This window comes from Mustela erminea, chromosome 1, assembly GCF_009829155.1.
Source record: "Mustela erminea isolate mMusErm1 chromosome 1, mMusErm1.Pri, whole genome shotgun sequence".
Taxonomy (NCBI): Eukaryota; Metazoa; Chordata; class Mammalia; order Carnivora; family Mustelidae; genus Mustela; species Mustela erminea.
In genome coordinates, this window is record NC_045614.1 from 9,229,867 (window position 1) to 9,253,774 (window position 23,908).

General features: G+C 58.1%; 1 protein-coding gene across 1 annotated transcript in view; it reads left to right on the forward strand.

Moving 5' to 3' along the window:
- The first annotated feature begins 504 nt into the window (after positions 1-504).
- Positions 505-23,908, forward strand: part of NFIX (nuclear factor I X) — a 96,314-nt gene continuing 72,910 nt past the window's right edge. Inside the window, exon 1 of the mRNA XM_032312640.1 lies at positions 505-629. Within this exon, the coding sequence (XP_032168531.1) occupies positions 603-629 (27 nt within the window). The 5' untranslated portion in view covers positions 505-602. The remainder of the gene's footprint in view (positions 630-23,908) is intronic.

The window sequence follows — 23,908 nt, forward strand, 5'->3', positions numbered from 1 at the left end:
CGTGACATGTGTGGCGGGGTCCGAACCCTGCTGTGTGTCAGCGTGTGTCTGCGATGGAACGCGGGCCAGCACGTGTCGGGGTGGCTGTGTCGGTGTGCGCCCCCGCGCGCGTGTGTGCATGTGTGTGTGCATGTGTGTGTGTGTGCGCGCCGGCCGCCGCTCCCCCGCCCTGCCCGCCCCTCCCCGCGCCCCTCCTCCCGCCCGCGCCGCCCGCCCGCTCCCTCTCCCCGGAGTGCGCCGCTTCCAAACTTTGTCTAAACTTTCACTTTCACAGCGCGGCGGCGGCGGCGGCGTTGGCGGCGGCGGCGGGCGAGGGTGACCGGCCGAGCGGCGGCGGCATGGAGTAGACGCGCAGCGGCGGCGGCAGCAGCGGACGCGAGAGGCAGCGGCGAGCGCGGCGGCGGCGGCGGCGGCGGCGGCGGCGGCCCCGGAGCCGGCGGGGCCGAGCCTGCGAGCGGCGAGCGCGGGGCCGCGGGCCGGGCGGGCGCAGCGCGGCGGAGGCCGGAGGAGCCGAGCCGGAGCCGGAGCCCGAGCGCGGCCGCCGCCTGCCGGGCCTCCCCTCGCCGCGGCCGGCCGCCGCGCTCCCGCCTGGGCGCCCAGCTATGTACTCCCCGTACTGCCTCACCCAGGTACCGGCCGCCGCCCCTGGGCGACCGGGGAGGGGAGCGGGCGCAGGAGGCCGGCGGGCGGGCGGGAGGACGGACGGAGGGGGCGCGCGGCGGCCGGGTGGGGGGGGAGTGAGACTGCGGGCGGCCGAGGGGTGCAAGCCGTGCTGTGGGCAGTCCCTGCACGCAGGCGGGCGTCAGGGTGCGCGTGCGACCCTGGCCACCCGGAGGACTCCTGGTGGGGGCTCTGGGGGTGGCCGGCTGCGTGCGTGGCGCTGCCCCCGGAGCGAGGAGCGGGAGTGCGTGTGTGTGTGTATGTGTGTGTGTGTGTGTGGTGCGTGCGTGTGCGCGCGCGCTCGACTGGGGTGCGGTGGACTCCCGCCGACCGGTGGGCGACTGTGGCGTGCACCCGGGCAGCGTGGCCACTGGCAGTGGTTGCAGGGGTGACAGAGTGGCAGGGGGTGGTCCCGAGGGCTCGGAGCTGGGACTGGGTCCCGCGGCGCTCTGTGGGGCGGGCGCAGCTTTTCCGAGGGTGGCAGCGGCCGGTATGCGTGGCGGCGGCCCCTGCGTGCAGCCGGGGTGCCCGGGGCCGGCCGAGCGGCCCGGGCGTCGCCCCAAAGTCTTTGTTCAGGCCTCACATGGGAGCGGGGCTAAGAAAATGGCGGGGCTCCCAAATTTCGGAGGGTTAGGGGAGGGGAGGGAGGGACGGGCGCGCTGCCAGCCGGGGCCGCGCCTCTCGGCCGACCCTGGACGTCGCAGCCCCGGCCCCCCCACCGCCCCAAACTTTCCTCGGCGCAAACTTTCCGGCCCCAGCTACCCTGGCTGCGGCGCAGTGGACCGGGCGGGCCGGGGGAATCCCGTCCCGCCGCCCGGAGGCGGGAGGGGCGGGAGACAGCCGTGGATGCCGCCGACCGTGCTGCGGCCACGCCGTCGGGTCAGCCACGGGCACAACAGAGCCGACCTTGGCGCGCTGCGCGAGCAGAGCGCGTCCCGCCTCCAGCGAACTTCCCCGAGCGGCGCTCAGCCGCGGCAAAAGCGCGGGGGATGCCTGCCCTGGCACTCCACCTTCCCTGGGCCATGATACCCAGGCTCTGAGAGGGCACAAGAACTATCCAGAGCCCCACAGTGGCCCTGGCAGTGCTGCCTGCGGGGGGCCAGGCTACTGCGGGCATTGCGGACTCAGAAGAGGGGACACCTGGGGACTGCCTAGCCCTGCCTGCCAGTAGGGCCTGCGTGTGTAAGGAGAATCTTTAGGCCTGGGGTCCTAATTGTCTCCTCTGCCCAGCCTGAGTCCTGCCAGCCTTCTGCCAAGTGTGCCCACAGATGGGAGTGGGAGTCCAAGTGAATACGGCTGCTACCAGGTGGCAGAGGGTGGCGAGGGGCGAGCGAGTTGGTCGGGGTTGTGTGTCAGCCGTGGCCGCACCACACTCCTAGATCCACAGATGCAAGTGCGTATGTGTGTGTCAATCTTGGGGTCTGCATGTGGCTTCTATGAGTTGGCGGTGGTGGTGGGGCAGGCCTTCATGGTACCGACATGTGTGTGGCCCAGGGAGCAGGTTTTCCTGTGCAAAACTGGGTGTGAGTGTTGGTGAGGATACAAAGGTACATGTATGTATCACAGTATGCATGGAGGTGTAAGCAGGCACTCTGGCCACTGTGGCAGCCTGGGGGACCCCCCCAGATCTGTGCCTTTGATGGACCAATCACTCTATCTTGGGTCCCATGACAACCCTGCCCACCCAGCGGGGTCTGAGCTGTGGCTGCCTTTGGGGCTATGCTTGGCTGGACTACGTGCTGGTGTTTCGGGGGCCTAGTGGGGTCAAGACCCCATGCTTGAGTCGCCCCTTCCCCACCAGCTACCCGCCCAGCAGCCTGGCCTGCCCCCTGAGCCCTGGGTAAGACTTGGTACCCTGGGAAAGAAAATGCCAGCCAGTCCACTGGTGATAAGACCAGGAAGGGTCTGGGGTAGCAACCGGACGCAGGGGCATGACCCAGGCTTGAGTCTGTGACACCCCAGAGCAAGGGCTCAGCTCTGTGTCACAGGCCTGAGTGTGTCAGGGTGGATGGGGAGGAAGGGGCGCATGGTCTCTCTGGGTGGCACCTTTCAGCTCCGAGCAGGCGGCGGCTGTCAGCTGGTCAGCAGGGTCTGTCTGCCCCTCCCGACAGTCACATCTCTTGGATCCAGAGTCTCTGTTTTTACAAATCTTTCTGCTTCCGTAATTTGCCCAGCCAGTCTCTGTCTTTTTCTCTGTCTCTGTCTCTATATCTGTTTGCTCTGCCCCTTTTCTGTCTCTCTCTCTTTCTCTGTCTCTCTTTCTTAGCCTCTGTCCTTCCATATCTTTGACTGTCCCTGTCTCTCCCTGTCTCTGTCTCTGACTTTGGTTCTGTCCCGTCTCTGCTTCCCCCCACCCCCCGCCATGAGTCTCGGACTCTCTCTGTCTCTCTGGCCTCTCTCTCTCTCTCGCTCTCTCGCTCTCTCTCCCCCTTTTTTTCAAACCAGAATTGGCTTCGATTTTAAAGTCAATAAATGATTGAGCAGGAACGAGCTTGGAGCAGCGGGGCCCTGGCGGGGAAAGGCACTGTGGGCGAGGGGGAAGGGTGGGGGGTGGGGGGGGAATCTCCTTCTGGAAAAAGCATCGAAATCCAGGGCGGCTGGGCGGGGCGCTTGCTGGCGCTGCTTGAGCCCACTGCGGCCCTAGGCCTGAGTCCTCGGCAGACAGGAGGGGGTGGATGGATGGGACCCCTTCCCCAGCAAACAGACACACACTAGAATGAGGACATACATTACATCACCGCCACCCCCAAAATGGGGACATGAATGACCCGCTCAGGCTGATCATCCAGACACACGGCCATGGAGGAGCCTGCAGACACAGGAAACGGTGGACCTGTGTTCGCTCCCACCCCCAACACACACACATAAACACACAGGCGCGCCCCCCTTGAGATGGGATATGTGTATCGACATAGGCTTACGAAGACACAGCCGTATCTCCCGGATACGCTCGGATACACGCCGACTCAAATGTGTGTTCACCCCTCCGCTTGCTCACACAGACTCAAGGACAGATAGATGGACAGACACATGCTTTTATATAAGACGTAACCCTCTTGGCTCACCTGGGTGTGCATGCACCCGTGCACACGGGCCGACATTTCCTGCCACACAGCCACGCGAGCAGCAGAATGTTCACACACCCCTGTTTTTGTGAAGCCGCACACACAATCCTTCCAGGGCAGGGGCTGTGGGCTGGGGCCTCCCCGATGCCCCCACCTCAGCTCGCTCCTTGGGGCACCGTGGCCACGTTTCTGTCCCCACAATGCTATTGCTCCCTGTCCTGGCACAGTGTAGCGCCCCCTTTTAATGGTGCCTTTTCCCCCTGGCTCTGGCCCTACCTGCTTCATGCCCGCTTCTGGGATAGGAGGTGTGTGTAGGCATGAGCGGGGATGGGGCAGGCCGTGCTGGGGGCTAGCTTGGACTCAGATGTTTTGAGGCTGGACCAGGCAGGCCATGCTTGGGGCCAAGGGCTCTGCTGGGTTAATGGTGGGGGGCGGGCAGGATGCTCTCTTCTTGCTGGGTGCTGGAGTCAAGGGTTTTTGCTGAGCCAGGAATGTCTTGTGAGGCTTCAAGGGTCCCCGATGGAGGCTGTGGGTGCAGAAGTCAAGAATTGGGCTTTGTTGTTAGATGGCACAGGGTTTGAACTCTGGGTCTACATCTTCTAATCCTGTGACTTGAACTGCAGATTTTCCTGGTCCGTAGAATGGGTAATAAGAGCCCCTAACTCTTGGACTGTGATTAGGCTTTAGCGCAGAGCCTGGCCTGTAGCACATGTTCAGGAAATGGAATGACTTGTCATCTTGGTTATCATCATTAGGTCTCCCCTAGGCCTTCCCAACTGAGGGAAGAGTACTTCTAGGCGGGTGGAAGGCAGGGAGGAGCACCTCCCAACCATAGAAGTTCTAGAAGACTGCCTGGAGGAGGAAGCCAGAAACGAGTTTGGGAGGAGGGAAGCCGGTTCATGGCCCAGCTCTTTCCCTTGGGTGGAGTCCTATCAGCCAGGCAGAGGGCAGCAGGGGTTCAAGCAGGGAGAGGGGATGTTAGGGGTGGGCAGGGGACAGGAAGGGAGGGACGAGCCCTATAATGCCCCGCAGGGACCAGATACCTTTTTGGGGGCCACTGGTTACCCTGACCCTTTCCCTAGTCTCGACCCTAGCCTCAACCAGGCCCACTTTGGGGCTGGGCTCTGAGGCCTTGTTCTGGAGCATGTAGGAGCATCCAAACATGAGAGGGGCAAAGAGCCTGGAGTTGGGGGTGGGTCTTGATGACTTCAGGGACGTCTGCATGGCTCCAGAGCTGCTTCTGCATTTGGACATGAGTGGTATCACCTGAGTCCACCATAGGGCTAGGACGCATATGGGGGATCCTATGTGGGCACCTGGCAGGGTCAGGCAGCCACTGGGGGTGTGCATAGGGGATGGGCACACAGCTGTGGCCGCCAGTGTAACTCCCCTGGTAGCGAGTGTCTGATCGCTGGCTTCCATCTGCAACCTGCTGGGAGCCTGGCCTTTTTTTTTTTTTTTCATCTTGGTCCTTGTTCTATCTGCCCTTGAAGCACAAATTTGGGGTCTCTCACTTCCCTCCAGCTGGACCAAGAGAGGCAGAGGATGCATAGACACCTGTGTTTTCCTCCAACAAAGTGCAGAGGATGGGCTCCTGCACCTCCCCCCCCCCCACCGCCCACTGAGCTGGGGTAGGGGAAAGAAGGGTGTGTATTCATTTTCCCATCCCCGAAGCCCCAGATGTGGAGGCAAAGGAGCCAGGAGGAGGGCCGTGAATGGCTAACTGGCTTCTTCTGGATCTGCGTGTGTTCACTGGTGTGTCGGGCTTGAGAGCCACCATTTTGCTGTAGGTGGCCATGTGGCGCAAGCGTCAGCACGGGTCCGTCTGCCAGTTTCCCCAGGTCTCCAAGTGGCCGTAATTGGGTGCCGCCTGCCTGTGTCTCCAGGGGTCATCCCAAGCTCCATCTCTCCGTATCTGGGAACCATAGAGTTGCCGGTGCGTGTCCCTGTGTTTATCGGGTGCCTGGTGTCGTCTTTGTGTCATGGTGCCCCTGTAGCATGTCAGTGTGCCACTAAGTGTATTCTCTGGCTGTCTGACGGTCACAGCCAAGGTTGTATCGGTGTGGCTTCCCATGCACGTCGACCTATGTTGGCGAACGTATCAATGCCTGGGTCTCCGGGTGTCACCTGCCTGTGGCATTTTGCGTGCTGGGCTTGTCCCTGTGGCCACCAAAGTGTATCTCACCACGAGGGCCGCCTCTCCTTGGCCCCCTTTGGCTTCCTGGCAGCGTGTGAAATGCCTGCTATGGCGGCCAGGCTAGCGGCTGGGAGCAGGCCGGCCTCTCCATGGCTTCCCATGAGGTCGGGCAGCCGCGGTGGCCCCGCTGTGGGCCCCGCCCGTGCCCCTGGCCCGGCATGGACAGAAGCCCGTTGTGTGGCGAGGTGCGGGTGTGTGTTTGGGCCGCCCACAGGCCTCCCTCTGTCTGCCGGGTGCGCATTGATCTTGGCTTCTGCCTATGTCCGTCCTGGCCTGGCCAGCTGGGGTGTCCGGCTGTCTCTGTGGGCCTGAGCCCTCCGCCCCCGCTGCCCCCGCCATCAAGCCTGCCCTGGGTCCCACACCTCCCATGCCACCCGCTGTCCCTCCGAGGCTCTGAGAGCTCAGATTTGGAAACCGAGGCCCCCCTTCTTTCTCTCTCTTTCTCTCCTCTCTCTCTCTCTCTTTCCTCCCTCTCTCCTCCCCTCCTCCCGCTCCCTCTCTCCCTCTCTCTCTCCTCCTGCCAAACGCGTCTTGGCTCCGTCTGAATATCTCTCCTCCTCGATTTTTGGCTCCAGCTCTGGGCGCGTTCACTAAAAGAAGGGCTAGCTCCCCCCTTCCCTGCCCCCCCTCCTCGCCGCCTCCCCCCTCCTGAGGAGCCCCTCCGAGAGCGGGAGTGGCCGTGTGTAGGGGCCTGGGCCCCCCAAGTGGGCTTGGCCAAGGGGGCACAGGCCTGATGGGTGAGGGGGCTGGGTGGAGGGGGCCTGGCAGCCTGAGGGGGGCCAGCAGCCAGGGTGACCGTGCTGCCTGGCTGGCCGGGCGGGCAGGTGGGGAGGGGTCGGGGGCATGGAGCTGGGGTGTCTGGCTTCTGGTGGGGCTGGCAGGCCTCTGTGAGGCGCAGCTGTGCCCAGAACTCGGAGCTGTGTTTGCCACCACTACCGATGTGGCTGCGCCAGCCGGGGAGGGGGGAGGCGGGTGGCGGGCACTGCGGCGATCCGTAGCCAATCGGAAGCCAGGGTTGCACTGGGGAGCTTTCCCCCTACTGGGGCCCCACCCTGAGGGGAGCTGGGGGTGGTAGCCAGCAGTGGGCAGGGGGCAGTGCCACCATCACTGCTGAGGACCCTGCCCCCCTTGGCAGAAAGCTCTGTGCCAGCCTCCCTGGCACAGATCGGGCATGGGCAGGGGTCCGTCTCCACCTGAATCTGTGGGAGCCAAGACGGAGAAAGGGGCAACTCAGAGGTGCACCCTACCCCCTTGGCCTGGGGAAGCGGCTCTCAGTCCCGGGACAGTTGGGACCAAGGGGTGGGGGGCAAAGCATCCGGGAGATTTCACCCCCATACTGGCTTCCGCAGAATCATCTTAGGGGTTTATTCTGGGTCCGTCTCACACAAAGTCGTACACTGTCACCGGCACGCGCGGGCATAGCACACCTTCCTAAATCAGGAGCGCACAGACACGGGCGGCCCCACACAAAGGGACTTGCCTTTCCACACAAACACCTAGAGATGCCCGCCCCACCCGAACGCGTCAGCGTGGGCTACCCTTGCGGGGACGTGCACACGGGTACACGGGGTCCTTCAATCACAGGCCACGAGCCGCACAGCACAGACACATGCCTCGCTGTGGCCCAACACACAGGACCACGGAGTGTCGCACGGACCCACAGACACTCGGCGAGAAGCACATGGCACGTGCACGAATTAACACTGTCAGACTCCCAGAAACATACACACGAGCACGGATGCACTCCCGCCCACCATCACAGAGGAGCACATGCACACAGCCACACACTCACAGACACACAGCAATACACACACGCTTGGCAATGTCTGGGAACATATTTGGTCATCACACTTGGAGGGGAGCTGGCTACTGGCACCTTCCGAGGGGAAGCCAGGGATGCTGCCCCGCCCCCTCCAGCGCACAAGACGCCCCCACCACCACCAACGGTGATCCAGTCCCCTGATGTCAACAGTGCTGAAGCGGCGACGTTCAGCCCGAATCCTCTCAGACACACACAGTCACACACACATGGGCACAATGGATACTCATCACACACGCAGGTGCACGTATGTGTGCACACACACGGACAAGATGCTGTCAGTGCCGCACACACAGTCTTGCTCGTCAGGACCCAGGTGTTGTCACAAATGCGACCTCATCCCCATACATAAGCCCAGGCACAGACGGTGTGGAGTTACAGTCCCGAGTTGCCCCAGTGCGTGTGGATGAGCGTCACAACCACACAGGCGTTCACGCCAGGGTTACACCTGGCTCTGTTTGGAAATGGTGGCTGAGCGCTGGAACCTGCCCTCCTCGGGCCTCCCCTCTGCCTGCCTGCCCTCTGGCTGTCTTTGAGCCCCTAATTCCACTACCTTGACCTCTCCAGATAGAATTTGGGACTCTGAATCCCTGTGCTGGTTTGTCACACCTGAGGGGAAGAAGCGTGCGAACCCACATGCCTGGGCTGGCCCAAGACACCCCAGTCCTCTGGCCCAGCGGCCCCACTCTAACTGTCCTGCTTCTGGAAGCCATCAAGACAGTCCGGGAGGGAGGCGAGGCTAATTTCTGAAACTCTTGTCCTCCATGAGGGTGTCTCCTTAATCCTCTGGCCATGGACTCTTCATTTCTGACTCTGGAGAAAGAAAAGCGAGGGCTGGCAGATTCGCACAGGGAGAAAGCATTTTATGGGATTATAATGAGATGTCCTAAAAACTGTAGTGATAGCTAAAGCGTGCTGTATGCTTGCTGTGTTGTACCCTGTGCTAAGTGCCTTCCCAGCTTGTCCCCAGAATCCTTCCATGTGAGGCAGGCGTGGCAGGGGTTAGCTGTGGCTGTGTGTGTGCTACTCTGTGTGTGGATGACAGTATAATAAGGCAGGGTTTCTTCAGTTTGGCACTGTTGGCATTTGGGACACTTGGACGTTATTAGGAGAGCGGGGGCTCTGAGCCAACTTCCTGGGTTTGAATCCTGGCTCATTCAATAGCTGTGTGACCTTGGGCAACTCACTCAACCTCTCTGTGCCTCTAGTTTCCTCTCACAGGGTTATGGTAAGGATGACAGGAGTTGGCTTATAGGAAGTGCTTTAAAGTAGTGCTTAATGCGAAGTAAGTGCTTGGTTTTATAGATGAGAAGCTAAGAGAAGAGATATCTAGCGCCAGGGTCAAGGGCTAGGAGGTGATAGAGCCTGAGCCTCTTCTCTGATTGCCACCACTCCAAATCCTCCTGATGGGGACAGAATCGCAGCTTCTTTTCTGGCCTTTACCAAATTTCAGAGTGAGCCTGTACATTCCCCACCCCCACCCCCACCATGTGAAGCTTGCCCCAGCTGTCAGCACTGGAACCCTCCTTACCACCCTGACCTTCAGATCTTCTTCCATCCAGGACTCAGAGTGAGAGTGGGTGGTCGGCTCACCCACTCTGCACCACCACTGGCCCGGCTTGCCTTCACTCCCCCGACGGGGCGTGATGTCTTCTCCCACACCTTGCTGGGCACCCAGCTGGAGCCCGAGTGCTGGGGGTGCTGCCGGGGGCCTGTGCATTCCTTCAACAAATATCTACTCAGCACCTCCCCGGTGCCAGGCCCTGTTCTAGGCCCTGGGGGCTCAGCAGAGAGCAAAATCAGCAGAGGTGCCAGCCCCGGTGGGAGGGCAGACAGTGAACCTGAAAAACAAGGGAGTGTCCAGTACTTGAGACAGTGATAGGTCGGAGGAGGAGAAGGACAGGTAGGGCCCTCGGAAGAGCTGGGCAGCTGCTGTTTTAGCAGAGGCGGTCTGAGAGGCCTCGTGGCCCGTCGCTGACCTGCCACTCAGCGTAGCTCTACCACAGCTCAAGCATGGCCTCACAGGCCCTTTTCCCTCTCGAGAGGAGGCAATCCGGAGGTCAAGGGTATGAGGCTTAACCTGGTTGCCCCCACCGTCTGCCTCCGTGCGTGGCCTGTTGTTGGTGCAGCCTGAGATCATCCATTATCCGTGTTTGTGGATATACCGTATGCTGCCCGCCCAAGACGGGGAGACAAGATGGCTGGGGTTTCTCCTGTACAGAAATTGGGCCTCGATGGGCACCCGGTGTTCTCAGCCCTGCCCTGCTGCTCTGAGCTGGGGGTGGGGCAGGGGCAGCTGGTGGCCCGGAGTGGCACTTCCACCTGGGCCCCTCGATTTAGCTCCCCCGGGGCGGGCCCAGTTTATTTTTACCCCAGCCCGTCACTTTGGCAGTGCCAGGCCGCGCCATCTTTGTAGGGTCTTGGGGACCTGCCCATGGGCTCGAGGGGACCTGGCTTTGTCCGTTGGACCTCTGATTTCTGCGGGGCCCCCATATTCCTCCACCCCCAAAGTTCTAGATGTGAGGGCTCTGGGCTGGGGCTGGTGGGGTCAGCGCTGCCGGCTGGCAACCACCGTGCCCAGCCTGGTGGCATTTGGCTTGGCGCCCTGCCCGCCCGCCACCCCCACCCCATGCCCGGGCAGAGCCCAGCGGCTGCTGCTGCCAGTCTCCATTTCAAAGCTTGGGGTGGGGGTGGGGGAGCGTTGGGCGCCTCCCGGCCCCCTGCCTGTCCCGTGCCACCTGGGGCTTGTCCCCCCATGCCTGCTCCCTGGAAGGCCCAAGACTGCTTTTCTCGCTCCCCTTTTGCAGCCCAGAGCTCCGCAAGGATGCCCGCCTGGCTTCCATCTTCCCTGCTCGTTTCCTCCCTTGCTTGCTTGCTTGCCTGTAATGGCTCACCATTTTTGGCATCTCCTCCTCCTCCCCCTCCCATAGGCACCAACCTCACTTCCAAACCCGCCATTGCTGGCTCTCAGGCCTTCTCTGCTGCCTGGGGCCGGGACCCTGGAAATGAGGGTTTGGGAAGGCTGGCTCTGTGGGCACCAGGGGCTTTCTGGGTGCGTGCGTGCGTGTGTGTGTGTGTGTGTGTGCATGTCTGGAGGGGGACACAGGCCCTGAGCCAGCTTGTACAACCTGCCTCAAGGCTGGCAGAGCTGGGCTCTGGAAAGGGGGCAGCACAGAAGAGTGTAGACCCTTCCATTTCTAACCAGACCCAGGGACAATCAGCCTCTGGGCCACCCGGAGACCAGGGTGGGCATTCTTGCCAAAGTCCAGGGCCCGGACTGGCAAAAGCAAGGCTTTTCTCTGTGGGGTGCCCAGATCTCCCCCCCAACCCGGGTCGCCCGGGGCCTTCAGGATTCCTGCTCCTTCTCTCTGGAGCTTTGGGGAGGGGAACTAAGCCCCATGTTGGGCACTCGTGCCCCAAGAGGGGCAAGGGACTTCGGAGGAACCGGTTTACTCCCCCCACCCCACCCCAAGCCCGCTGCCCGGGCCTCTCTGCCTCTCTCGGCACTAAACAAAGTTTGCTAAGTAACTTCAAATGTTATTTGAGGACGGCCTGGCCTCAGCCCAAGGCGGCCCTGTGGAAACTTGTTTTTCGCTGCCGAGGCTGCAAGTATCAAAGACACACTTTCGGGGGGGTGGGGGCTGCTTCGATGCCTCTCCCCACTCTGTGGCAGGGGCTGGCCCTGAATGGACACACAGACGCACAGAGGCCCGTACCGACAGAGGGACACATACATCATTCTGTGGCTTGCACACCAGACACACGACAGCCGTGGACCACAGCCCATGCCATCACGCACAAAACCTACACATCCTGACACACCAGGAGGCGGGCGGGGTTCACAAGGGGCTGCCCCCAGCCCACAGGGCCTGGGATTTTTCCAGCCGCGAGGTTTCTCCAAACCCGAAGTCCTCTATCCTCAGGTCTCCTGGGCGCGAGCTGGTGCTCGGGCAAGTCCCTTCCCCTCGCTCAGCCTCAGTTTCCCCAGCTGTAAAGGGAAGAGGTGGGCCGGGGTGGTAAAAGAAGTAGAATCCCACACAAATTAGGAGAATCCCCGGCTTTTCTCTCCCTCTGGCTGGGTTGATATGCAGCGTCCCTAAGATCAGGGGTCTGAGCGCAGAACCTGGAACACAGTGCCCTTCCGCATCAGTGGGTGTTTCTGCCAGTCCTGACCTCCCACCCACACAACCTGATGTGTGTCCAGCCCGACTGGAGGCCCCAACCTCAAGCAGCTCCGGGTTCTCCAGGTCCCAGGCAAGTCTCCGGTCTTCTCACCTTCTCCCTCCATTTTTCCCCCTGGCTTTTCTGGAGCTTTCCCCATATCCCTCCTTTCTCTTGGTCTCCACCATCCCTGTCCAGGCCTGGAGCTCAGGGAAAGTGTGGGAAATAGGCTTGGGGTGTAGGCCCCCCACTGAAGCCAGCCAGACCTGGGGTCCTTCACGCCCTGAGATCCCTGATGACCAATCCCGGGGTCTTCCGAACTCAAGCAAGAAGCGGGGGGCCGGGGGACCCGAGTTGACAACAGCGGGTGCAGGGGCGGCTTTATCATAGGGCCCCTCTGACCGGTCACCTACTAAGGTTTGCAAGCAAGTGGAGTCCCACTGGACACGACAGAAAGGTCAAGGCCTGAGGGGCCGCTGGACCCTGAGAGCCTCCCCCTCCCACTGTCAGCCAGAGCCTCACTGAGGGAGGTTTTCGGGAGTCCCCCAGCCCCAGCCCCACACACCGCCTCATCTCCACTCACAGTCGGTACCCGCAACACCCCGCCACCCGCAGTCTGTCGCGCAGTGACAGCCTGTCACAGGCAGTGCGCACACCGGCACAATCTGTCGTCCACGCACAGTCTCACACACAACCTGTCACACACACGCACACACACACAGCGGCACAGTCGCACGCACAGCCAGCCTCACGCGATCACACCAAGCGTCACAGCTTGTCACAGCCATAGACTCCTCACAATAAAAATAACAGCTACCAACTCCACAGCAGTTATGCCTGGGCAGCAGGCGGAGTGTGTGTGTGTGCGCGCGCGCGCGCGCGCGTGTGTGCTTGTGTGTGTGTGTGTGTGTGTGTGCGCATGTGCGCGCACATGACCTCCTGTAACCCTCCCAATGTGAGGCAGGTATGAGTAACCTGTTTTACAGATGAGGCAACAGAGGCCACAAGGTCAAGTGCCAAGGTCATGGAGCTGGAAGTGGGGGAGGGAGAAATTACTCAGTCAGGCCCCCAGGGGCAAGCAAGGCTTAAACAGGTCACCCTACTTTTCAACTCACTCCTATTCAGCGGAGACTCCCCCTCTTGGCCCTCCCTGTGGGAGTTCCCTTCCCATTCCCCGGATGGGCAGAACTGAGGTTCTAAGCAGTCCAGCCAAGAAACAGGGAAGGGGCCTCAAACTGTCTGCCCTCTGCTGCGGAAATTTGAGCCCTGCTCTCCACCCCAAATGCTATTTGGCTCCTCACCCGCGCGCATGGGGTTGCAGGATTCCCGGTGCGGGAGCATTTGACTGGGGCCAGGGTCTCAGTCCATGGGGTGGGGGAGGGGGAGAATGAGTTGGGGGGAGTGGGAAGTTGGCAGCTGTGGGCACTGGCGAGGTCCCTCACCCCAAGCCAGGGCCCAGAGTCTAGGGCTGCCCAGCACCCCTGCTCCCCAAGGCTCTCTGCATTCCAGGACGAATCTCCTCCTCCCCGGCTGCCGGCCTTCCCTCACTTTCCCCTTCTTTGTTCCACCCCTGCTGCTCCCCGGGGCTTCCCCCGTTTGAGCTGCGTTGGCCAAAACCAACACGCCTCCAGTGACTTCCCGCCGCTGAGGCTGGCTGGGCAGCTGGCCCTGCCCCCTGGCCTGCTCAGGGGTTACATCCAGGCTCTGCTGGCCTCAACGGTGGCCCCAGCACACATGGCTGCTCCTAGGGGGCTCGAAAACCCAAGCGGGCGGCCCCCCGGGGCAGCATCCCGGTGCCCTCTGGCACTCGAATGCCCGTGTCTGACAACCCAGCAGGCCATGCAGGCGGGCTCTCAAGGGCACGCATAAGCACGCTCTCTCAGAGAGGCTTAGACGTGGTCCCCCAGGGGGATCCCAGGCACCACCAGTTCATATGCACGCATAGGCCTAACCCCTAGTGAGACTTCGAGGAGCACACAAGCCCATAAACTCACTCTTGCCCGACATCAGATGGGGTCCCCCTCACACACACACACACACACACACACACACACCCTGCACACATACCACATGCTCTCCCCCGCTTTTTGCCCAGACCTGGCTCTGAGCACTGGTACTGCCCTGTGCCCCCATGGGTGTGCTGGGCTCCGGTGAGTCGGCAAGCCTATAGGACTGCTGATGCCCGCACACGTGGCTCCAGGCCCACGCAGGTACACATCTCCCCAGCCTGCACACGCGTGTGTTTCACGTGAGCTGCACACCTGCCAGGCCGCCCAGGGCACCTGGCTCCAAAGCGGCATTCAGGTTGTTGGGGGAGGAGACCGGGAAGCGGAGGCCTAATTCCCACCCCACCGCCCTGCCGGATTTCTCTTAGAACACCCGCCTTCCCAAATGTCCCTGGGGTGAAGGCGAGAGCCCCAGAGCTGCTACTCAGTGGCACCCCTGCATGTGACATATATATATATATTGGAAATTTGTACTTTATATATATAGTTTACATAGAACCTCCCCCCATTCCTGCTCCACGTTTGCACTTGGATTTTTACCATCCCCCCACTCGGCTTGGTCCCAAACCTGCAAACCCTTTTTCACCAAGCAGGGACATGGGGCCAGGCAGCATCAGCCTTCCCCCCTCCCTCTGTGGACGCCCCACGTTTTTTAAAGGCCGGGCCACACCAACAAATCCTGCAGCACTCCCCGAAACACAATCGCGGGGGTGGGTGCTGGCGGCCAGACGTTGCTTTTTGGTGTGTGTTTGCTGTTGCTGCTTAAATTAATCCTGAGTGACGGCCCACAATTCCTCTCCACAAAGAGGCCATTTAATGCCCCCTCCTCGGGCGAAACTTCCATTTGCCCCCCTGAGTCCAGCTTGGTAGCTCAGACCCTGCCCTGGCCTCCTGGCCTTCCCCTCAGGTGCGCTTGGGGCAGAGGCAGATTCCCCTTAGACACCCCACCAGGGACCGCAGGAGCCAGTGGGTGGATTTTGGAGGGGTGGGAGGTATCTTAAAATAGAAGCACATTGCTGAGCAGAGGTGGGGCAGGGGTTGTATCAGGACTCCTTAGATGGTCCCACTGCCCAACGGTAGCGCTTTGATGCCCCAACCAGGCCACCTCCAACATCACCCAGAAGATATCCGGCACCCCCCCACCTTAAGTGGGTGCATCCCATCATGTGCCTTTGCAAACCCCTGCAGAAAGTTGCCCCCAGGGCCATGCATTAGCCCCAGCACATGCATATACCCCTTGCCAGGTGCTCACCACCTACAAACTCCTTTCATTGTCTCATTGTCACCTCCGAGGTGTTCTGTGGCATTCCCGGACCTGCTACAATTAGCTCACGCTGGGAATGGGGGTGGGGGCACAGGAGGGTTGGGGTCGTGGGGAGGCCTTCTCCTGGCCTCAGGCAGAGGGAGGGCTGTGTTCTTTCCACGCGGCAGGCAGGACACGGGTGCTGACAGTCACGGTCACCTGCACTGCACACCACGGGGTGGAAACTACAGGGACAACATACCCCTCGATGGTGCGGATGACCCCGGCCCTGGGGCACCAGAGGACCGTTGGCCGGGCGCAAAGTTGGGCGTGGGCGTGCGCGTGCGCGCGGAGGCAAAAAGGCGGGAAGCCGTCGTCGTCGTCATGCGACCAGACGAGAGTCTGTGCTCCTGTGCGCACGACGGCTGGGTCACTTGGGCGGAACCGCGCCAGGCGCTGAGCGAGGACTGAGGACCACTGCCTCCGCGGGCAGGTGACGGGAGACCGGGAACAGGTGTGAAGGAGTAGAGCGGAGAATGACGCCTCTGCGGGGCCTCAGGCCCGGTTCCTGCGGGGGTCCTCGCCTCCCCTGCCCCGCGCCCAGCTGGCAGGGCTCCCTTCCACCCGCGCACGGCCTAACCCCTCGCGGCGACCACCCCAAAGTGACCCCGCGTGGCGTCGAGGGCCTGCCGGCGTAGCGTTCGGGGGCCCTCGCCATTTGCAGCAGCAGAGGCCGCCGCCAGAAGGGGCTCAAATGGCGGCGTTTTGGCCCGTCGGCCTCTTGGGTCCCCGGGCGCTCCGGGTGGGGCCGTGGGCCGCCTTTGCTTAAGTTCCCTCTTCCGTGCCCATCCGGATCCCCGACAGGGGCTAACGCGCGCGAAGGCTTTGGAATGAGCGCGATGCTGATAATTCCTGTAATTCTTTAGTCGCGCGGAGGACTTTTGGGGCGAAATGCCCCCAGAATCTGCAGGCAACCTTAGGGCGCCAATCTGGAGAGGGTCCCTTCTCTGCCCGCCATCGTGCGCGCGTCGCTGCCTCCAGACCCCAGGCCTCCCTCCCATTTCTCTCCCAGCCGCTGCTCCTTTGGGGGGGAGTAAGGGAGGGGAAATTTAGCAGGGGAGATTTTTGTTTGTTTCGAGGGTTGGCTGGGTTTGGGGGCGTTTGGCCTCCAGCAGGCACCGGGAAGAAATGTGACTAAGTGGCAGAAAATGTGCTTTCCCTTCCCCTCTCCCCTGCCTTCAGGCCGCGGGAGTTGCGCAGTCTCCAACAACGTTCAAAAAAAAAAAATTCCCCTCAGATCCCCTCCGGTCAATACTGCCTTTCCTCTCACGGATGACTTCTTGAATTTGGGGTGCTAAGTCCCCCCCTTTCCCATTTCTCCCAGCCATTCTGTAGCACAACGTGGGCTGGTTTGTGGGGGTAAAGGATGGAAAAGCGGGAAAGGATCGTGTGCGCAGAGTGGGCCCGACTTAACCCGTTGGAGGAGGCTGGTGTCCCGAGGAAGTCACCCAGCGGCCCCTCTGGAACTCAAGCAGCACCCCAGCCTTCAGTGAAAGTGCCCTGGGGGCCCTCCCGCCGGCCCATCGGAAACCAGTCATTAACGCGACTTCTCATTGTCCAAATTACTTAAATGTGCTTTGGTGGTGTTAGGTCCTTTTACTTTTCCATGTGCAGATGACTCAGCCTACTCCAGCTGCGCCTGGGGAGGTGACCTGGGCAGCGGCTGACCCTGCACCCTGAACCCAGAGGCGGCCCATCCCAGCAGCACCTCCCTGGCCCCAGGCTCCCAGACCACACTTGGCTCCCTCCTCCCCTTATATTACAGGTCATCTTTTCCCTCCTTTTTTAAAAAAAAAATATTTTTAAGATTTTAAGAGTTTTGTTACTTTTTTTCTTTTTTTTTTTTTTAAAGCGTGAGACAGAGGCTGATGGAAACGGGCTGTTAAAAAAAGAAAGAAATACATGCCGGTGGCACTCTGTGGAGCTGGCGAGCCTCGCCTGCCTCACGACTGAGTTTTTGGTCGCCAGTTCCCTCGTAGAACCGGGCATGGGCACCTGGGGTATCCACTGCTGAAAAGGCACTATAGAAATGCAAGGAATTATTATGATTTTAATAAAATTGTGTCTCATTTAGGAGCGCGCTTCTGCGCTGCCTCTGTCGTCGGAGCCCGGGTTTGCCGCGGCAAAGTCTGTAATCAGAGAAAAATACCAGCTTTGTTGAGGGTTAGAATGTATCATTGGCTAATGTGTGTGGTTTTTTTTTTTTTTAAATAATGCTAAGCATTGGAATAATTAAAGAGTGAGAAATAACTCGTCTCTTCTCTCCCCTCGTCATTGTCTTATTTAAGGGTGAAAAGCGGGCTTTTAGGCAGAGCTGGTTAGTTTTAATGCGGGCTTTTTTTTCTCGCCCGCCTTTCCCTCCGCTCCGGTCTGATTCGCAAATCCCCAAACTGGCACAAGCCGGGAAACTTGCGGCAGCCGTTCTTCTCCTGGAGTTGGAGCCTCGCTTTCCTTTTTTCCCCTCTTTCAGAGACAACCCTCTCCTCTTCCCTCCCCCGCCTCTGGGCCCTGACCCACTGCCTGGTTTGCGCTAGAGCGATTTAAAAAAGAAAGAAAGGAAGAAAGGAGCCGGGCTCTGGTACCCCTGTGCCAGCCGAGGGCGCGTTTCCCAGGCGGCGGGCTGGTGGGAAAGTCAAACCGGGTGGGGGGTGTGGGGTCTCAGAGGCAGTCTTGATGCCTACTCTGCGCTCCCCCCCCCCACAAAAAGAATCAAGTATTTCTAAAGATCGAAGGATTAGAGGGCTCAGATCCCTTGTCATATTTTAAAATCAAGCTGAACAGTTCTTTCTTCTCGGCCCCATACGCAATAGGAAGTGAAAATTCGGTCCTTGAGCCCGACTTGGCAGCCCCGCAGCCCGTGGTAGGGGAGAGAACTGCCCACTTGGGCTGGGCCTGGCGTCCAGCCCCAGGACAGTGCTACCACCACCTACCGGGCCTAGGTTTGAGGCCGGAGAGCGGAGTACAGGGCCAGTGGTGGGCATCGCTTGGGAAGATGTGGGAATTGAGGGAAGGGCGCTTCATCAGGGCTTCGGAGGTTTCCTTCGGGCTGGTGGGATGCAAAGTGGCTGCCCTGGCCCTTCCCCCAGTTGTGGGGTGGATGGGCTCAGAAAAGGGGGTTTCTGTAGTGCTTGGGGAAGTCGCAGCTCCCTGTGAGAAAGGAAAGGGAAAAGTAGGCAAGAAATGGGGGTAGGGACTAGTGCCCACAGGCACTGCTTCCAGTTGCAAAGGAGTTATTTATTTGCTTCAGGTGTTTTTAATTAAATGTGTTTCTCTTTTATTTTCCTTGTTATTTGGTGCTTAGACTTTTCCGCGATCCCTTGCATTTTGTCTTTTTACATAAGCAGAACCCCCCCCCCTCCTTGGAGAGATATTGTGGGAGGTACTTTGCCTTCAGTGCTTTCTCTTTCCTGCTTTTTTTAAAATTTAATTTTAAAATTATAAAGTAAATTTAGTGCGAGTGAAAGTGAGGGGGGAGCCAGCTGGGGCTGGAGCCAGGGAAAGGGGGAGGCAGATGCAGCAGGGTTGGGCCTCCCTTCCAGGGCAGCTCTGCCCCAGGAACCCCTCACTCCTCTCCCTGATAGACTTTTGGGGACTGGAATGAGGGCAGCCTGCCTGGATGGGGTGCTCATTTACCCTCCGGGAATCCCTGGCTATAAATCCCTGGCTCTGCAGAGCCACTTTTTCACCCATTATGCTCCACACCCCTGAGGGCCCAGGTCTCTGCCTTCGGGGCGGGGTGCACGGGGAGTCTCTCACTCCCCCCTTGGTCACTATGACTGTTGGCTTTCAGCTCGGTGGGCCCTGTTTGTCCACCACACACACGCCCGGCTGGTCTGTTACCCCGCTGCACAGTTGGTTGCCCTGTTGATGGGATCAGAGCCGGGCAGGCACAGAGAGAGACAGAGACAGAGAGGCACGAAACCCCGCTGCAGAATTTGAGGGGCTTCTCTTCACCGCAGTTTTTTTTTTTTTTTTTTTTTTTTTTTTTTGGTGGTCACATGAGTAGCGTATGCTGCTCTGTTAACACATGTGTATACGTAGGTGCTCGAACTTGACATGGGGGCAGGTGCTGTTTCTAAGGCCTAGAAACTCCGAGAACTCTAAAGTTAAAAGCTAAAGTCCTGTTCAGCGGTGCTGAAAATGTTCTATTTCTTAATCTGGGTGGGGTCACACAGGTGTGTTCACTTTGTGAAAATGTATCGAGCGCCAGGCTTAGAAGTGTGCGATCTTCTCTACTTTTTAGGCATTTCAGTTAAGACGTTTATTTAAAAAGGAAAAAAAAAAAAAAAAAGGAAGACCCAGCCTCAAAAGAAAAGGCCTTCCCTAACAAAATAATAATGATAATAAATGATGATTTAAATAAGAATGTCCTCCAGCCGGCTTTGCTTAGGTCTCCCGCTAAAGAATGGTGGGAGGGCTTGTAAAAATTAGTGGGCTGATAAAAAAGCTCGCAGGCGTGTGGCCCACGAGGCTTCCAGACCCATCCGTGCGTGTACCGAGTGCCAGGAAACTGCCGGCAGACTCAGGTCTAGCTGTAGGATTTTGAACATCTCAGGACCAAAGGATGAAAAGTGGTAAGGGAGAAGTTACTTGCCAATTACATTTTGCTGTCAACATCTGGAAAGCAAAATTGCAGCTGTTCTCCCTGCCCCCCCTTACCACCTCTTCTTTTTTTCTGCACACTTAAATTTTTGTATGCATGCCATCCATATTTCGGTTTTCTGCTCTGTTAAAACATCTTCACGGGTCTGTTCAAATCGAGTTGTTGGGTTTGGGCTTTAAAAAAAATACCTATATGTCTCTCCTAGTATGACAGTAAAATTTTTGGAGCAATCTATTTGAACAGGCTGTCCATTAGTTGATAATCCCTTCCCTGTTCTTTCCCCTTCTCGGCCTTCCCAGGACTGTTTAGGCCAGAAGCTTCGGGGAGAACGCTCTCGGCTGCCCTCGCCTCTGCTCCTCTGGGCAGGTACTATAGTTTCACCCTCCACGGCCCTTCTGCGGTGTTTTTGTTTTCCCTTCGCCCCCCAAAAATATTTGAACCAAAAAGCCTCTTTTTTTTTTCCTCCACCCACAGCAAACTGAAAGGGCTAGTGAACCGTGATTCAACAGAGCGAGGGCGCCTCTTTTCTTCCTTAGCATTAATTAACTCAAGTTCGTTAGGACGTTGGGTCTGTCGCCCACAGTTTTCTCTTGTGTGTGCTGAATCGGGTCATAGAGGGAGACTTCCCGTGCAAACAGTTTGTGTTGGAGCTGGAGGACACAGAGGGGGAGAGAGGGTGAGAAAGAAAGCCAGCCGGAGAGGGACGGATTGTGGCCGAGGGGTGGCCAGGTCCTGAGCTCCCGGCACCCCGGTGCCAGCCTCCGCAGAGGCTAGCCACCAGGGGAATGAGGATTCTCGAGTTTTCTTGGCCATGATCCTGATAATAAATTAGTTGGGGGGAGCAACACATTTTGAGGGATTGAAAAATGTCTTCCTTCCAACTCCTCAAATGGTACATTTTGGGGAAGCCGCTTGCCCAGACAGGGCCAGCCCAGCTCCCCTGAGCCCTCGGGCAGTGAAAAACCCAGGCTGTTTCTCTCCTAGCCACCCTGCTCTCTGCCCCCGGCTCTGGGCACTGCCTGTTGCCGCAGCAACTGCAAGAAATAGGCTTTCTGTGGGCCAAGGGTGCGAGCAGTGCAGCCCGGTGGAGGAGACGGGGATCGGAGAAACTCTCCTCTTGCCGAGGCCCTTCTGCCTTCTGTCCTGTGGCCGGGAGTTGGGGAGGCGGAGTGGACCAGGTAGAGCAGGGGGGTGTCCCTTCGGATCCGGAGCTCCTGAAGAGGGCCTGGGAAGCCCATGAGAGGGGTCTCAGAGGGGCAGGGGAGGGAGAGGAGCACCTTCTCTGGAGGATCCCCAAGCCTTTTGTGGGGTCCGGGGTTACAGCTGGCCTCGGGCAAACAGTCAACATTTTGCCATTCGCTCTAGCCTTCTCTCTGGCCCTCTGGGTATTTTTACTGGGAATGGCGGATCCCGCACCGACCTCATCTTCACGGGCTGGTTTCCCCTTGCCATGCTTTTGTCAGTATTTTCAGTTCTCCCCGAAAGTTGTAAAGCTGGCTTGTGGGGTTCTTCCTTCTTCCAGGCGGCCTTGGCCATCGTGGAGTGACACTTTCCAGTCGCACCAGGTAGAGGGTGAGACTCAGGCTCTGCCCTGCTCTTGCCCCTCAAAGCCCGTGGCAGTCCTCTGCCATGCGCGCCCCGCGGAGGAGGATCCCCGCGTAGCCCTCCAGCTGGAGGGCAGGGCTCTGGCCTTCCCGGTTTTATTTCTATTTGGTGACACAAGGAAGTTTCAAGCTAAATAGTGAATTAAAGGACTTGGGTTTTTGTTTTCTAGTATCTGTAGAGGATGAAAGTCCATTTCCAGATGCACTAAAGAGAATAGATGGTCTTCCCAATACCTGTATTCCTACCCTATTTTATTTGGTGCCAGGAGGGTGAGGGGAGATGTGCCTGGAGCAGGGTAGTGTTTGGAGCCAGAACGAGGCTGCCTGTTGGCCCGATCCCAGGCCACCGCTCCCAGTTTGTAGACAGGAGGAGAAAAAGAAGGGAAAGGGAGGCGGTTTTATAGGAGAGGAATGTGCGGCCTGGTTCTGATGCAGGCCGTGTCCTAGACCCAGCATGGGGGTGTGGGGCAGTTCCATTCAGCAAGCCGGAGGACGCTAGAAAAATCGTGTGGGGCTGCCTTTCCTGAGCAGAGGAAAACAGGCCCAAGTCAGCCAAAAACCCGCTTTGTCCAAATTCTGTGAGCCTCCTCGCAATGTGCATTTTCTGGTTTCCATGCCTGGCATTTCCAGATTCTCGGATGATTTTACTCTGGCTGCAGAGCCCCATCCCGCCTCCCCCCACCCCTGCCCAGAGAGGGGAGGCCCCACCTACCTCTAGGATAAGCAGCCTGGCCCCTTCCTTTTGCTTCCTACAGTTCTCTTTCCACCTTTGCCCCAGAGTCCGGACACTGCCTTCTTCCCTGCCTTCTTGTGACCCTTCTTCTGTGGGACAAGAGGGGAGATGTTGGGGTTACAAAGTTGACCCCTTTCTGTTGGGGCCAAGGATGAATTATAAAATCCCAAGAATTGGGCAGAGTAATCAGGGCTCTATTTGTGGCTTTTTAAAATTACCTGCTTCCTTTTTCACCCAGGCTGCAGATAGGCAGTAGTAAAATGGTTACTGAAATATCTGGTTGGTCCTAGGAAGGCTTTATTTGCACTCACTGTGTATAGTTATCCAAATTAGCATGGCCATACATACGTAAATATATATATATTTATATGTGTAGCATGTGTCCAGGGTCGTCTGAGAGAATAAATCTGGGTCTCAAAGCAAGTAGTTTGTGGACAAATAGGATTTTTGTAAACATAAGGAACAGTGGCCCTGTCTTTAAAGATATAACTTACGCTTCTGGACATTTCACTGTTGGCAGATATGGTCGCTTTCAAAACCTGTCCCAAGCTGGGAAAATTATTTTGTTTCCTTGAAGACTTTTGAATACTGAGTGAAGTTCTGTATGAATTTTCCTATTTTCCCTTAAATAATCCACAACACTTCATTTGTTTTGTGGAGTTTTGGAAAACCACACATTTTACTTTCTTGTGATAGAAGCAGTCATTTTCCTTAGCTAGGTTTTCTTTTTTGCCCCTGACCCAGAGCCCTTGTCTTTTGTCCTTGTTCCTTGTTTTCTTTTTTTTTTTTATCTCTTCTTTTTTTTCTTTTTTCTTTCCTTTCCTTTCCTTTTCTTAATTTTCTTTTCATTTTCCTTTTTGGTCCTGTCTTCTCTCCCTCCATCTTTGCCTTTCTTTCTTTGCAGTTTTGGGTCCAACTTGGCTTTTTCTCTCCAGGTTTGGCTTTCTTCTCTTTCTCTTCCTCTCTCTCTCTCTCTCTCTCGCTCACTCGCTCTTTTCCTCTTTTTCTGTGGTCTGATCAGTTTTTTTCTTTTGGAGGCACATTATTGCTAGTGATGGCTGAAAGTGCCATGAGTATTTCTGAAATGTTTCAGTGAAAACTGTTGCTTTAAAAAAAATCATATTCTATATACTTGACAGTAAGAGAGGCCTTTCTCTCCCAAAGGCAGAAAAATTCCTTTCCACAAACTAAAAACCCCATGTTAATTTTAAAAGTCTTATCTCTGGCTTCTTGATTTTTCTTTTAAGTGAAGAAAATACCTTTCCCCTCAATTTGTCTGCTTTTACATTATTTCCCCCCCTTGTATTTAGTTTTCTTCTTTGCTCCCTGCTCTCACCAGTATCACTGGCTCCCTCTCCCCTCTCCCTGGTTTTTTTTCCCTCATTCTCTTCCCTCCTCCCCTCTCCTTCTCAGAGGCCTGCCTGTCCCCTTGCTTCCTCCATCCCCTGAACCCTTGCACTTGTGGGTGACTCAGCCCTTGGAGAAGCCTTGAATTGTCTGAAGGTTTGTGTCTTGGCTCTTGTCCGCGTGCAGGGTGCAGAGCCTCTGAGCCCTCAACCCAGGCGGGAGGGGAGAAGGGAAGGAGGCTGGGTCTGGGACAGGTAATCTTCTAACAGAGCCTGCACTCTCTTAACAAAAGGGGGACAGTCCCCTTTTGTCTGGGGCTCCTGAGGGGCGTGTCCAGGGCCTAGAGCCACCACCAGTGGCATGGAGGAGGAGGCTGCAGCGGTAGGGGCACACCAAATGTTTCTAATGGA